Source organism: Dama dama, chromosome 14 (assembly GCF_033118175.1).
Source record: "Dama dama isolate Ldn47 chromosome 14, ASM3311817v1, whole genome shotgun sequence".
Taxonomy (NCBI): domain Eukaryota; kingdom Metazoa; phylum Chordata; class Mammalia; order Artiodactyla; family Cervidae; genus Dama; species Dama dama.
In genome coordinates this window covers 34,898,101-34,914,428 of record NC_083694.1, presented here as the reverse complement: position 1 = coordinate 34,914,428, position 16,328 = coordinate 34,898,101, and the positions used below count along the sequence as shown (strand labels likewise).

The following is a 16,328-nucleotide window of genomic DNA, read 5'->3' as shown; positions in this document are numbered from 1 at the left end:
AATTGATTTTTATTGATTATTGTATACATTATTCCTAAAAGGTAATTTTAATGTTTCCTCTAACCCAAACAAAAGCCCCCTCAAATGTTCTTCTTGTAAGAGAAAAGTACTGCTATCTGAGAATCAAAGAAATTCCTTCATAAACTTATAAAAAATAATTGACTATTTGTTTATAATAGGAATATGATGAAGAATGGGCCAAGAAAATTCAGAGTGAGAAGTTTCGCTGGCATAACTCTCAGTGGCTGGAGATGGTAGAAAGTCGTCAGATGGATGAAAGTGAGCAGTACTTGTATGGTGATGATCGAATTGAGCCATACATCCATGAGGGAGATATTCTCGAGAGACCTGACCTTTTCTACAGCTCAGGTAAGATGATAACCAAGACAAAAATAAATCCTTTTAATGTATGCTATAGGGGTTTTTTGTCTGCCACCTTGCTCATTCCCAAGCTTTATAAGCACTTCTTTCAGTATGTAAATGGTCTTCTGCTAATGATTTTAGACATAACATCAGTACACACCGAGCAAACCTATTAACTCATCATTATTTTTTTCCAAGGTAGTCTTTGATGTGATCTCCATTAAAAAGGCTATAACAAGGAAAATTAAAACAAGGAAAATTGCTCTTAATTTATTACTTTCTAGAATGTATAACTTAAAATGACATCTTCAGGATTTACTACTCTTTGAAAATGTGGTGTTTTTCTCTATTCTGTATTTATTTAAATATATAGTTTACTAATTTATGTTTTATTTTCCAGTGTATTTCATTTTAACAGTCTCATTTTGCCATGGTTTTGCTTTAGTTGGGGCTTCCCTCATAGCTCAGTTGGTAAAGAATCCGCCTGCAATGCAGGAGACCCTGGTCCAATTCCTGGGTTGAGAAGATCCACTGGAGAAGGGATAGGCTACCCACTCCAGTGTTCTTGGGCTTTCCTTATGGCTCAGCTGGTAAAGAATCCGCCTGCAATGCGGGAGACCTGGATTTGATCCCTGAGTTGGGAAGATCCCCTAAAGAACAGAAAGGCTACCCACTCCAGTATTCTGGCTTAAAATTCCATGGACTGTATAGTCCATGAGGTCACAAAGAGTCAGATATGACTGAGTGACTTTCACTTGCTTTAGTTTTGAAATAGTAACCCCTATTTGATTCTCTGATTGGGAAGATTTAGACAGTTTATAACAATAGTTTTTTTCATTCTACACTCTGCTAGTATTTTCAAGGTGAAATTTAATTTTTACATGAATCTTACATTTATTATACCCTTGTTGATTCTGCCATCCTTCCTTTGTCCAGGGATTCTGTACTTGGAGCCTAAGTTGTTGCATATTCTGCCTTCTAATGTGTTGTGAAGTGAAGTCGCTCAGTCGTGTCCAACTCTTTGCAACCCATGGGCTGTAGCCTACCAGGTTCCTCTGTCCATGGGATTTTCCAGGCAAGAATACTGGAGTGGGTTGCCATTTCCTTCTCCAGGAGATCTTCCCAACCCAGGGATTAAACCCGGGTCTCCTGCATTGTAGGCAGACGCTTTACCATCTGAGCTACCAGGGACTATTGCCAATATTAATTACTTCATTGAACTCATTTAGTTGAAGAGATAAGGAAAGGATTTCTAAGATCTGTAGTAGGTTAGAAATAAAAGGCATTGAAAGTAATTGTATCTGAATTAATGGCTCATTTTTATTCCTACTGTGTAGTCATTCGTATGTTTTCATAATTGTATGCACTGCATATTGCACATAAGGCTGAATTATTTTTATATTTGATTTAAGGTACTTCAATCCTGGAAAGTTGGTACTTTACTTTGAAAATAAAATAGATTTCTTCCTAAGTGAACTTAACAGTAGTTATGAAATCTGCTTTGTGTTTCAGCCCAGATGGAGTAGATCATTAATTTCAACTAACCAGAATTTCTTAGTTCAGTAATGGCAAGCAGCTGTTCCTTACCTAGTGAGATCGTCATGAAGTAAAATAATGTAAAATATATGTGATATGAATTTTTTGATAATAGAAATCAGAATTTCTTAGAATCAGATTTCTTGCTTTGAAAATTGATAGCTACTTTTCAGTGTGAATCAATGAGCAGTTTCCAAAAACGAATAAAGCTTTTAACCACTTCAGTATTTAACTTTGTTGTTTCAATACAGTTAGCTTCTGAACAGAGTTCTTAAAAATTATTCCTCTTTTCCAAAATCAGTTCATTTAAATTTCTTAAAATGAAAATCATAACATTTTTCTGTGAGATACAATTAAAATGTACAATTTAAGCTTTGTGAGAAATCTAAATTGTACATCTTTTTATATATCTAAATTTAGAAACAGATACAGCTAATGGAAAGATAAATTTAAGCATTTGAGGAGTGAAATGTTATCATTAGATAGCCTCATGGTGGTTGGTTTTTAACACCTGTAGCCTGAATATGGTAGACACTTGACAGCAGGGATTACATTGATATAGTTCTCATATCAAGCCATCTGTACTTTTTTAGTTCATTATTTTATCTACTTTATTTTTCATAGATAGTTCATCAACTAAAAGAATCTCTGTGGTATTCTTGATATGTGTCATGGAAATCCAGATAGTGGTAGTCTCTTATCTTTTATTATGTACAGTTGTATCTTCAGAAACATCAGAAATTTGTAATACTACAGATTTATTTAGATGCTTGAGCCATCTTATTTAAGTCTCTGAGTGTCCATGAAACTTTAGGCTGCTTCTGATAAAGGCAACTTTAGTAGTTTTTCAACCACAGAAGTTAAGCTAAATAAATGGACAGTGATACCCTGGGCTTATCTTTTATTAAAAAATGAAATAGCATTTGCTATTTCCTGGTCAATAACCTCAAATGCAGATGACACTACCTTTATGGCAGAAAGTGAGGAGGAACTAAAGAGCCTCTTGATGAAGGTGAAAGAGGAGAGTGAAAAAGCTGGCTTAATACTCAACATTCAAAAAACAAAGATCATGGCATCTGGTCCCATCACTTCATGGCAAATAGATGGGAAACAATGGAAACAGTGACTTAATTTTCCTGGGCTCCAGAATCACTGCAGATGGTGACTGTAAGCCATAAAATTAAGACTCTTGCTCCTTGGGGAAAAAAGCTATTACAAACCTAGACAGCATATTAAAAAGCAGATATTACTTTGCAAGAAAGGTCCATCTAGTCAAAGTTATGGTTTTCCCAGTAGTCATGTATGGATGTGAGAGTTGGACCATAAAGAAGGCTGAGCACCGAAGAATTGATGCTTTTGAACTGTGGTGTTGGAGAAGACTCTTGAGAGTCCCTTGGACTGCAAGGAGATCCAACCAGTCAATCCTAAAGGAAATCAGTCTGGAATATTCATTAGAAGGACTGATGCTGAAGCTGAAGCTCCAATACTGATGTGAAGAGCTAACTCACTAGAAAAGACCCTGACGCTGGGAAAGATTACAGGCAGGAGGAGAAGGGGATGACAGAGGATGAGATGACTGGATGGCATCACCAACTCTATGGACATGAGTTTGAGCAAGCTCTGGGAGATGATAAAGGACAGGGAAGCCTGGCGTGCTGCAGTCAATGGGGTCTCAAAGAGTCGGACACGACTGAGCAACTGAACAACAACTTCCTGGTCATTAGTATTGCCTTCTGTATTTTCCAGCAATTAAATATGTCAAAACCTATCTGTTTCTTTCTTGCTATTTTTTTTTAAAAAACGGATCTTCATTTTGTTATATGAAATAGGAATATATTTAACATCTCCTTATAGTTACATAATTTTTTTCTTAATCTAAAATAAGTGTGATTGTAGCTACTAATTCCCTTTCTGTTATGAAATTGCTGCTGTTTGCTTTAATACTTTTACCCACAGAGGAAGTATATTATAATCTGTAAAGCTGTATTGCTATTTTCATTGTTATTCAGTCTCTAAGTCATGTCCAACTCTTTGTGACTCCATGGACTGTAGCACATTTCTAAATGACTTTTTACTTTTTTGCTGTTCTTCCTTATTAGTTGTAGTGAATCTTCTTAGCTTTTAATATATAACTATATTATAGAATTTGAACCTTAAAATGGTTAGTTTCTGTCTCAAAATCATTGTAAAACTGTAATTTTCATTTACCTATATGTTTATGTGATGTATCTTATCAAGTGTGGCCAAATAAGTTATGATTTATCTATTTTAGTCATTTCTTTTTGTCACTTTCTCCACTATTGATATCCATGTTCTCCCACAGTCATTTCACTTTTAGCTAGTTCACCAAAGAGCTTAATATTATGTTTTCATTTGACTTTTAGAAATAAATGTGTTTCAGTAACAGTATATAAAATGATACTGAGTTTTTGTAAGTTTTTTATTTTTATGCACAATATGTATAAGCCACTTTTTAAATTGAGTTTCAGAAATTACAAAGTTGATAAATTACCTATACTGGCAATAAATTTGCTTTGATTTCATTCTTATTCTAGTACATATCCCCATTTTACTCATAACCATATTTATCATCAGTATTTTGTTGTTATTGTCCAGTCACTCAGTCTTGTCCAACTCTTTGCGACCTCAGGATTGACTGGTTCATCTTTTTACAGTCCAAGGGATTCTCAAGAGTCTGCTCCAATGCCACAGTTCAAAAGCATCAATTCTTCGGTGCTCAGCCTTCCTTATGGTCCATCTCTCACATCCATACATGACTACTGGAAAAACCATAGCTTTGACTAGATGGACCTTTGTTGGCAAAGTAATGTCTCTGCTTTTTAATACACTGTGTAGGCTTGTCATAGCTTTTCTTCCACGGAGCAAGCATCTTTTAATTTCATGGCTTCAGTCACCATCTGCAGTGATTTTGGAGCCCAAGAAAATAACATCTGTCACTGTTTCCATTGTTTCCCCTTCTATTTGCCGTTAAGTGATAGGACCAGATGCCATGATCTTCGTTTTTTTTAAATGTTGAGTTTTAAACCAGCTTTTTCACTCTCCGCTTTCACTTTCATCAAGAGGCTCTTTAGTTTCTCTTCGCCTTCTGCCATAAGGGTGAAGTCATCTGCATATCTGAGGTTATTGATATTTCTCCCAGCAAACTTGATTCTAGCTTGTGCTTCATGCAGCCTGGCATTTTTCATGATGGGCTCTGCATATAAGTTAAATAAGCAGGGTGGCAATATACAGCCTTGACATATTCCTTTCCCAAGTTGGAAGCAGTCCATTGTTCCAGGTCTGGTTCTAACTCTTGCTTCTTGACCTGCATTCAGGTTTCTCAGGAAGCAGGAAAGGCAGGCTAGTATTCCCATCTCTTTGAGAATTTTCCACAGTTTGTTGTGATCCACAGTCAAAGGCTTTAGCGTAGTCAATGAAGCAGAAGTAGATCGTCATTACTTAGAGCACCTCAAAAAAGGTGTGTTACATAACTGCTCTAAAAGGTTTCATGTAATTTAATAACCTTAATGTATATAATGCTCTACAGTTTAGAAAATGTTTGGTATATATCATCTGTCTTCTCTTTGTTCTCTGGCTATTTAAACATTACATGAAAGTATTTGATTCTTTGTTGCTATCTTTGAACCAGTGAGGTAAAGTAGAAGCCTGAGAAGGACACTGCTGAATTTATTTGAATACATGATTTCAATCAACAATGCATAATTCCTTTCCAATACTTCTATAAAAGAATTATTAATTTTGGATACAGAATACTGAGAAACAGATAGTTCCAAAGAAGCTAAAGTGCTTGTATTAAAGATTTAAGATATAATTTAACTTCTGTACTTCATTCTAATGAAGAATGATTACTCATAATTAGAGTTACCTAAATTTTGTCAAGTCATTAAAGGGCAGTGTACAAGGTGTAGTTTATTGAATGAATTGCAGTGTCTTAGAATTATTAGAAATTAAGTTCAGAAGTATAAATTTACCATTTTTTATTCACATAGCATCAGGCTTATTTATTACTAAACTTATTGTATTCTAGGCTTATGAAATTTCTTAAACTAGCTATATTCTGGGTTCATGAAATTTCTGGCTGAATCTTTAAACTCAGTTTTTTTTTTTTTTAGTATCATCTCTGTTTGATGAAATCCCTGTTTGTAGCTTCCTGTATTCCATTTATCCTTTTTACTCATTTTTCCCTTTGAAGACAATGAGAACTCTGAATCAAAATGAAGATGTTGAGAATTTAACAGTAGTTTTTCATTTAATTTCTTCCTCATCTGGTTCACCTCACTAGATCATGTTTCACGTAATATAAACTTTTAAAGTATAATTCAGGTATTTTTATTTGTTTGTATTTTTATCTGAGTGTGATATTTCTGAGTGTTAGAATCTTTTATTCTTTGGCATGCTGGATATCTTTGTATTCATTTTCAATGTGTGGTATACATTTTATTTTGACATTTTACTTTGCTTTGTTCCTCTAATATTGGCAGATTTCATAAAACCTGATCTGCGATTATTTGATTTTAATTGAACAGAGAAACTTGTTGATTTTTGCAGAATTAACCTTGTTAACTTTAGCCTAACCTTAACAGAGTCTTGGATTGATAGAAAATAATTCTTTTAGCTGCTTAACTCTCAATCTGTGATGTCTTGGCATTCCCGTAATTTTTTTGTAACTTTTTTGTGTTTAGCTGGTCTTTTGTTTATGGGATTTTCAGCTTTTAGAGGGCACAGAAACTAGACTAAATATTACACACATTTACACTTCCTCATGAGTATTTTAACTTTCCTAAAGTAAAAAGGTAAATACCAAAGGTATGATTAACAATTCAACAGCTAAATACCAATACAAGTCTTCAGTATACGGTATACAGCAAATAGTGAAAGTCACTCAGTCATGTCTGACTCTTTGTGACCCCATGGATCACAGTCCGTGGAATTCTCCAGGCCAGAATACTGAAGTGGGTAGCCTTTCCCGTCTCCAGGGGATCTCTCAACCCAGGGATCGAACCCACGTCTCCTGCATTGCAGGTGGATTGTTTACCAGCTGAGCCCCGAGGGAAGCCTATATATCCATATTGCAAATGGATAGTGTTATGGAAATACAGATTAGTTTTACTTATTCATTTGCAAGCTCTATTAATTTTACCATATAATTGATTTTTAATACCCTTACTCTTAAACAGATTTTATCATTAATTCCCAACTGTCTATTAATACTCAAATCAGTTACAGCTCTTCCTCCCTCTCTTCCCAACTAGGACTTTCTAACCTCTGCAGAACACAGTAATCCATCTATAGCTTTTTCACCTCCAGCACTCATTTGGCACATAAATCCCTTCCTGTTACATAATCATTTATTAATAAAATATATTATTTATTTGCATCTTAAGTGTCTATTTTATATTTCACTTAACATAAAACTCCTGAAAACAGAAATTGTGTATTGTAATTTTTTCCACAGGACCTAGCAAATGGTAAGTGTTGCATGTGGTAAGTGTAAAATGATCATCTCATTACTAAATAGCTTGCTTACTGTGTGCCAAATTTATAAACAATGTTGTGGATACAACCTAGCCAACATTTACCTAGAGGTCACTTGCCAACTTGGAATACTTGAAACTTTAGAAAGCCTCAGAGCTTTTCAACTAGTAATTACAAGAGCCATATAGGACAGCCCTGAAGCCCTGAGATCTCTTTTCCTCAGATTCTTCTTCTTCTTAACTTATTAATAATTCTATCAAAAATAGGTTATCTGAATTCTTTGATTGGAGCAAATGGGAAAGCAGTATCACTCTAAAATCAGCAAGAAGTAATAATAAATTCTTAGGTTTAGGAAAAGGAGCACTTTATAAGCAAAGAAATAAGTACTCAAAAAGCATGGTAGTGTAACCACTTAGTATAGGTAGTCCAATATACCTAATAACCTAGGGCATTACTATATAATGACTGATGTTTATAATGAAGATTGAGTTATCAAGAAGTTTTTAAATTATCTTCAGTATACACAGTGAATGTAAAATGTATTTACAAGGGTTTCTAACCAAAGTGTGTGTGTCTGTGTGAAGCATTGCTTATATAAAAATTCACTTATTTGAAATATATAATTCCCTAATCATGCTACACAAATGAAGCTGCCCAGATATAAAAGGTGGAATATATTAGAGTGTTGCACTTTACCAAAACCATGCTATTTAATGTCTGTTCTATTTCCTTACTCATTCTCTTTCTTAGCCTGAAAGGCTTATTGTTCCTCTCTATCCTTTCTCACCCCCATCTTTTGTTGTCTTTTCCACAAAACTATAAGCTCCTTGAAGGCAGAGATCATGTCTTATTCATCTGTGTAATAAAATAGTACTGCAACATAGGTTTAGTGGCTCAGTCGTGTCTGACTCTTTGCAACCCCATGGACTGTAGCTTGCCACACTCCTCTGTCCATGGAATTTTCTAGGAAAGAATACTGGGGGGGGTTGCTATTTCTTTCTCCAGGGGATCTTCCCTATCCAAGATGGAACCTGAGTGTCCTGCATTGCAGGCAGACTCTTCACCGACTGAGTCACCAGGGAAGCCACTGCGACATAGTGGATGCTTAATAAATGTGCAGAGCACTTAAGTATGTATGCTCTTCATTCATGCTCTCAGAACTGAACATCATACTAACATTTTTTCTTCTGGATTAAATGTACAGGTTATTTTCTATTGTGTTACTTAATATAATAGTTTCCTTTTTATTCCCTACAAAGATGTTTCATTAGTTACTGTTTTCTTTCTAGATGGACTAGTTGCCTCTGAAGGAGCCATGAGTCCAGATTTCTTCAGTGATTATCACCTTCAAAATGGAGATGTAGTGGGGCAGCATTCATTTGCTGGCAGGTAAACAGTCTTCCAAGAAAGATCTAGTATATGGTGTTTCCCTTGATTTTAAAAAGCTAAAATTCTCTCATCACTTCCCATTTTTATTTTTCCATTAAAGAGTAAAAAAAATCCTGAATATTTTCAAGAACATGCTTATTTGATTATAAATTAACTTACAAAGTCACATTTTTCTATGTAAAAAATGAAGATATTATAGTTCTAAGAAAAAATATATATATATATTTTTTCCTTAGTTTGGAACATATAGGATGTCTGTTGAAATGGGCAGTACTTTTGACAAATTAATGATGCAGGTTATTTCATGTTTTCCAAATCCAATAAAATATAAAATAAGAACACAATACATGCATTTTAACAATTATTCAGACACCACTGTTTTTTAAAAGTTGATGCTTTGATTAAATTAAGGACTTTTCCTCCTTGCATGGCATTCAAATAAAATATTTAAGGAAAAAACCTGACATGCCAGCACTGTTGTACAATTATAATAAAGTTTCCCCCAACATATATTCTGCTTCATTACTGGTCTCATAGATTTTTAAAATCTTGCCAGAAAGTGTAAATAATAGTTTTCCCTTCGTATCATTACTAAGATATGATACTTTAATTTAGGATGACATTGCAATTTCACATTAAAATGGTCCAAAGAATAGGTGTAGTCTTTTTATGCTTAAGACTATTTTTTTCTTTAAATTATTGATTTAATTTTCTCTTCTAAAATTATATATTTTATTAACATAAGTATTTCTGTTTGGAGAATAAGAATACAGTTGTGTGTTTAAGAACATAGTTGTATGTTCACCTGAAACTATCACAACATTGTTAACTGGCGATACCCCAATGCAAAATGTTTTTGGTGTTAAAAAAAATTTAAAAATTAAATTAAAAAAAAATTTTTTAATACAGTTGTGACCAATGTGTAATAACTCTTGAATCATCACTTTATATTAGCCATTTTAATTCAGTAGTAAAATTCTTAAAATAGCAGTTACTCTTACTGCATGTAATTCACAGTGATATGTTCTGCTCTAGTCTATTCTATTTTTGAAATGCAGATTGCAACCCACTATATTGGTTTCACAATTCACTGATGGTCATGACAAAATTTAAAAGCATAGTGGAAAATACAGGAGTATTTTATGAAATGTAGTATCCTTATATGTAGTTCAGTAGCCTTTAGTGAACTTTAAATAAATAAATAATACTTTAGAAATTGTTTCATTGGTGCACTGGATTGTCATGGTGAGAAACTACTTGCCTTAGGGAAAAAAAATTAAACATGATTAAATACCAGAAAGCATATGGCTTTTGACTACTTCTGATGTCTCTGTCTGTATTAGTTGTAATTAGAGATTCTATTTAATTATTATAACTAATATATTCCATTTTGTGACAATTCACTGTACAAATGTTTTCTGAAACATAATTAGAAAAGGATGAAATTATTTTGCTATATAATCCTAAAGTTTATTTGAAGATTTTTGCTGATAGCATGTAAGATTAATTTTTCTGCCATTTATGTTTCACTATGAACAAAACTTTGCTTTTGTGTCCCCTGCATATACTTCCAGCTTAAAAAAAGCAAACTAACCATGCATTACTTATTTGAGAAAGACAATGTTTTGTATAGTTAAGTGATTTTTAAGAACCTGATTGTATGTTTTGAGAGATGGCTACACTCACTGACTGTTTTGTACTGTGTCCACAAAGATTTCAGAATTTCATTCCTCAGTTCTGTTAACAAGTTTCTATTTACAAAAAGACTTTTGGAAAATTCTCTTACTTTTGCACCTTTAGTTCTTTTTTAAGATTAAAAAAACGTAAGTAGTTTCTTTCACATCATAAAAGACATGTGACGGTAACTTTGGCTTAAAGGATTAGTTAATAAAACTTCATGTAGACTATATATTTTTTCAAATCAAAAAAATGGTATACTTATTTATTATAATCATTTTGAATTGAGATTGTTTGCCCTTTAAAAAGAACTTCCCCCGAGAAAGTTAAGTCTTTCATCTCTTGTCTTTTTTAATTTTTCAGGCTTTAAATATAGTAACTGTATCATTTTCTCTTTATATTTCCAGAAGAAATAATTTTCATTGAATTTCCTTAGTTTTTTTTGTAGGTAACAGATCAAAGGGGACTCTAAATTTTATCAACAAGATACAAAGAAGCCTTATAATATTATAGCCAAAAACTCAAATAGTTGTTCTTTGCTACCTTGTTTTATTGATCCTCTGTAGAATCATTTACTCTTCCTGTTACGCAATTATTTTTGGTTGGTTAGGATTGTCTTCTAATAGGATTCCTGTGTTGTTCTTTGTAGTAACTATGGATTTAGTCTTAGTTTTTTAATTCTACAAACATTTTATTTTAAATTGCTCCACAATTATTCACATATTTTGACATGATAATTTTGATGCATAATGTCCCAGATGTGAAATTTTAAACTAATGGCTACCTTTAGGTTTCTGAGATCCAATAGGTAAATATAAAACCTATTAGATCAAATATCATTGACTTAAAATAATATTTTTGAAATATTTCATTTTAACTGATTTTAAGCAAAGTGGGATTTTAAAAAAAAATGTAAACGAAGATGTTGAACTCTTATTCTTCATCTCTACTGTTAAAATGAGAATAAACAGACTTAATGAACAACATAAAGAATTTGGGTTAATTATGAAAGAAAAATGTCTTGATTAAATTTTAAATATTGAAAAAGCTGATTTTAAGAACAAGAGATGTTATCTATTTTGAGAGGTTTTTTTTCCTTTAAATGAGGAAAATTGTTTACATGACTTAAAAATTCATTCCCTGTTCATCATATGTCTTTGATTAACAAGCAATGTCAAGTTAATTGGAATAGTAATAATTTTTAAAATAATATATAAAATGTGAGTGTTTATAATTACAAATGTTTTTAATGATTTGAGAACATGAAAGAGTATGACAGTGCCAAGTGGCATGCTATTCAGCCAGTACTCAGGACTTTTCAGTCTTTGTGGGTTTTTAACATGACAGTTTCAGTGGGTTCAGATGAAGTATATGATCCCAAATTTCTGCAAGGTAAAGAATAAATTTCTAATTTGTGTAAGAGGTTTTTTTTAATTGTTCAGAAAAAAATTCTTTAATTTCTTTCTAAAATGACCACATTTCATAATGTGACAAATCTGTTAAAATGGGGAAACTGAGTCAAATTTAGAGAATGATTTAAACAGTTCAAATTGTATGTTTCTTAAAATCCAAGTCAGGGTGCCCTTCTTAATATGAATGTCTACATTTGTGTAACATGGCAAGGCCGTTTAATTGGAAACAGTGAAAATTGTTAAGTGCGTACATCCTATTCTTCAGGAGGCACTGGGTGTTTGATAAAATACATACTGGCAGCTAGTGAATCCTGGATTTTAGACATGTGTCACTATCAGTTTGAACCTCTTGCTACCAGAATTTCCCAACATTTAGGGGGTAATGCAAAATATATTAGGGCTCCAAGGCATTAGCTATTGAGTTGCCATTCCCAGAGGGTCAGATGTAAATCTTGCACTCCCAAAACCTGAACTGGTATTAGAAAGTAAATTGGAACTTGCTATTGAAGCTAATTAAAAATAATAGGAGTAAGACTAGCTTTTTTTCTCCCTTATATACAATGTATCTGTACCATATTTTTGAATCGTTTTTTTTTTTATAACTCTTACTTTTCAAGACTAACAAGAACCTCATGTTGAGAATTTTTAAACTGTTTCCAGCTTTTACAAATCAGTTTTTGTTGCAGTAAAAATGGTCCATTTTTCTTTTATGGAATCCAATTTTCGTAAACTGGAAAAAAATTTCAGGGACTGCTTGGATTTCCTTGGGGCTTTGAAAAATATTTTTCAGAGGGCCTGGAGTTCTTTGTGGTTGGCACAATGATGTCACTTACTGATGGTTTCACTAAAGTCAGAGATGAACTAGATGTGTGAATTATCTGAGCCATCTGATTCTCACACTTTCATTTTCTCTGTGTGTGCCTGCCTCTTTTTTCTTCTTTCTTAAAATACTTGGCCATTAACTTTTCTGTTCATTATATATATATATATATATGTTTCACATATATATTTTATTGTTTTCTCTAATTTATTTTCTTTAAAACATTAAATCATTGTTGAAATGTTAGTCATTTGCACAATTTTAAATGTTAGTCAGTTGTACAATTTTAAAAAGTACTAGATAGGACTAACACATTATTTTGTTAATACATAAGTAGTTATCTTTTATCAAGATTTGTAAATGTATAATTTTTCCTTCATATGAAACTCTACATGTAAAATTTTGACTTATTCTTTAGCTATAAGGTCACTTTCATTATACTCAACTATTTAACTCAGTTATTTCACTTGAGAAAAGCAACCTTAAAATTCATTATTCCCTGTCTAAAAGGCATTGTGTAGTAGTATTATTTTCTGCCCTTTGTATTATTCCTTGAATTACATATTAGGATATTATGTTAAAGCGGTTATTCAAAAGATAAATCAAATTATTTTCTATAATACAGCCTTTAATTTGGCAATTGAGAAATTATCATATATTGAGATAAAGTTAAATATGCTTATAAAATCCCTTATTTGATAAGTCCTCTATAAAGTTTTAATTGATAAACCAAACTCTTCCATTTGTTCTCCTAGTATAAGTTTTAGTGACCTTCATTACTGTGGCAGTAATATAGAAATTATATTGAAGGATCAAAAGAAAGTGAAAAGAACCTCATAGAAACATTTCCTTTGATAGATATTGAGACCAGCCATTTGCTCTGCAGTATTTTAAGAACTAAATGAATTATTATGAAATACTTATTAAATATTTTAAAGATAATCATTAAAATCACTGCTTTATTAAGTATGTAACTTTTTTGTTCCTAATTTCTTTCCCTATAACTTTTTCTCAGAGGAGAACATGCTTCATGAAGTCTTTAAAAAAACTTCTAACTTTAGTAGTTTTTCCAGTCATGGTGAATACAAATAAAGCAGCCAGTTTCCATTTTCACCTATCAGTTGCAAAATAATTTTTAATGCTAATATCCACACATGGGAGCAAAGAGGTTCGTGATACACCTTTTGTAGGCATTTAAATGGACAAAACCTCAGTGAACTATATTTGGTAACAGAGAACAGAAGCCTAAAATTCACTAACTCTGTAATTTCTTTTCTAAGAATTTATCCTCAGGATATAATCAGAGGTAAAGACTGAATAAACAATTGTGTGTCAAAGAAAATAGATTCATTGAGTGTAGTGAGATCCACTTCCCTACTTGTGGAATAAATGTTATTTTTGTGAAGTTTTCTAATACTTGATCTTAGCTCTATCGAAGTTGGGATATTTGCAAGAATTGTTTTTCAGCTTAAGTGGAATTTTGTTAAATCATGATTAAAACATATATAGCAGAATCTAAACCATGATCTTGGGTAATAAGACAATATCCTGTTTACTTTTAAAAGTTACTCCTTTTCAGGGTGTATGATTTGATCTAAACATATCCAAATCTGTGCAAATTTTTATATAATTATATTCAGTTATCCAAATGACATTATTTTAGCATATATAAACGTGTTATTTCAGGCTCAGTAATAATTGCTATAGCTAACTATAACCAGTAGAAATAATTTTAAGTTGTTCCCATCTTTATTAACCAATCAGAAATGCATGGTAAAATTACTTGAAATGAATAAAACTATTCATAGGAAATAATACTGTGTGATAGGTAAAATTCCATCTAACGTAATGAAATGGTTTAATTAGTGGGATAGTGAAAACAGGAGACCAAGAGTGGCAATAGCTATGTGACAGTTCTGATGAGAGAAGCAAACCAATGCAAACAAATGGTTTCTTAAGTATGAGACGCTTGCTCTAACACAGTCTTTACATTAAATCACATTACATTTTTTTCTCTCTAAATACTCTCAACAATTATGCCAGTTATTTTTTTTTTTTTTAATCTCAGAAGATGGGATGTCTTAGGTGCCTTCTAAGAGCTTCAAAGAATAAAATTTAAGGCACTTTTTTGTCTAAATCTTATTATACAAAGATTAATAACTTGCATGTAGCTAACATTTGGGCTTCCCTGGTGGCTCAGTGGTAAGGAATCCACCTCAATCCCTAGGTCAGGAGGCTCTCCTGGAGACAGAAATGGCAACTCCAGTATTCTTGTCTAGGAAATCCCATGGACAGAGAAGCCTGGTGGGCTGCAGTTCATGAGGCTGCAAAAAGAGTTGGATACAACTTAGCAACTAAACTAAAGAACAACAACAAAGCTAACATTTATTTCATTGTGTGTCTCATTTGATCATCAACAGTGTGTAAGGTATATAGGGCAAAGTAGTACTGGCCCTATTTTAACAAATGTAGAAATTAAGGCTCAGAAATTTTTAAGGCACTAGTCCAAAACCAGTTAGGTAATATAGTGAGGCCTTTAAGCTTGGTAAGAGTTAGCATTCTTAGTATTACACCACTACTGCCTCCAAATGGCAAGCAGATACGTTAGTTTAACAGTGAACTATGCTTTAGAGAGTTTGGAGTAAATCTTATTAAAATTCAGAGTAAGATATGTAGACTTTATTGTATAATACAGGATATTGTTTACTTATTTTGCATTAGTACACTATATGGTTTACTGAAAATTGGTGTTTAGATTGCTTGGAGACAAATTGCTAAAGTTTATTAACACATCAAGTAACTAGTTCACTACCATTAAACTGTGTTAAGTAGTTCATTAAGTTCTCTACAGATTAATCCAGTTGAACAAAAAATGAGGATGAAATGAGTGGGATAATCAGTCTACAAGGATTAATGTCTCCAGCAAATCTTTAATTAAGCTAATTAACCAATGTAAATGTTTATATACATGATGCTATTGTATTATGCCTATAAGTGAATCCTTACATATTAGTCTTAGTTGACTTCTTTGTTAAGCCTTTTTAATAGAGAAAACTTCTTTTTAACCATAAAAAAGGCAAAGGAATTCAATTCAGTTCTACTGCTTGGATACTAATGATTTGCATTTCCCAAGGAAAATTGAATTACGTTTTATTAGTAAATTGGGCCTATAACTTTTAAGGCCAGATTTTATTAGATTATCACACATCAGCATTAGCAAATTGTAAACTTTACTGAAATATAGAAATTCAAGCCAAAAATCAAGACTTAAAATACTGGAAACCTGGGAAGATATTTTATCCTAGAAAAAAATTATACTGACTTGAAAAAAATATTTTAAGTGACTTGCTTTCCTTTGGAAATTTAGAAGCAAGAGAAGTTGGTTGTAGAACTGCTCTCATCAAACTCCTGTTAATTTTCAGTCTGGTGATCTGAGCTTGGGTTTTGGAGGCATGTGTGTTAGCTGTGTGTAAAATCCAAAGATCCTCCCAAAGAAAACCAAATTTGTTGTCTCTTTATTGGGACTTTCATTTAGGAGAAGAATTTCAGTATAATTGAGTCTATAAATTTAATAAGTAATCTGAAGATGACTAGATCCTATAAAAATGTTAACACATCAAGTACCGTGTAGTTTT

General features: G+C 32.5%; 1 protein-coding gene across 1 annotated transcript in view; it reads left to right on the top strand.

Annotated features, from left to right (window-relative positions):
* The window catches only part of KIFAP3 (kinesin associated protein 3), a 138,986-nt gene that overhangs the window by 101,953 nt on the left and 20,705 nt on the right, over positions 1–16,328 (top strand). The window contains exons 18-19 of the mRNA XM_061160297.1: positions 180–369; positions 8,685–8,784. Coding sequence (XP_061016280.1) covers positions 180–369; positions 8,685–8,784 — 290 coding nt within the window. The remainder of the gene's footprint in view (positions 1–179; positions 370–8,684; positions 8,785–16,328) is intronic.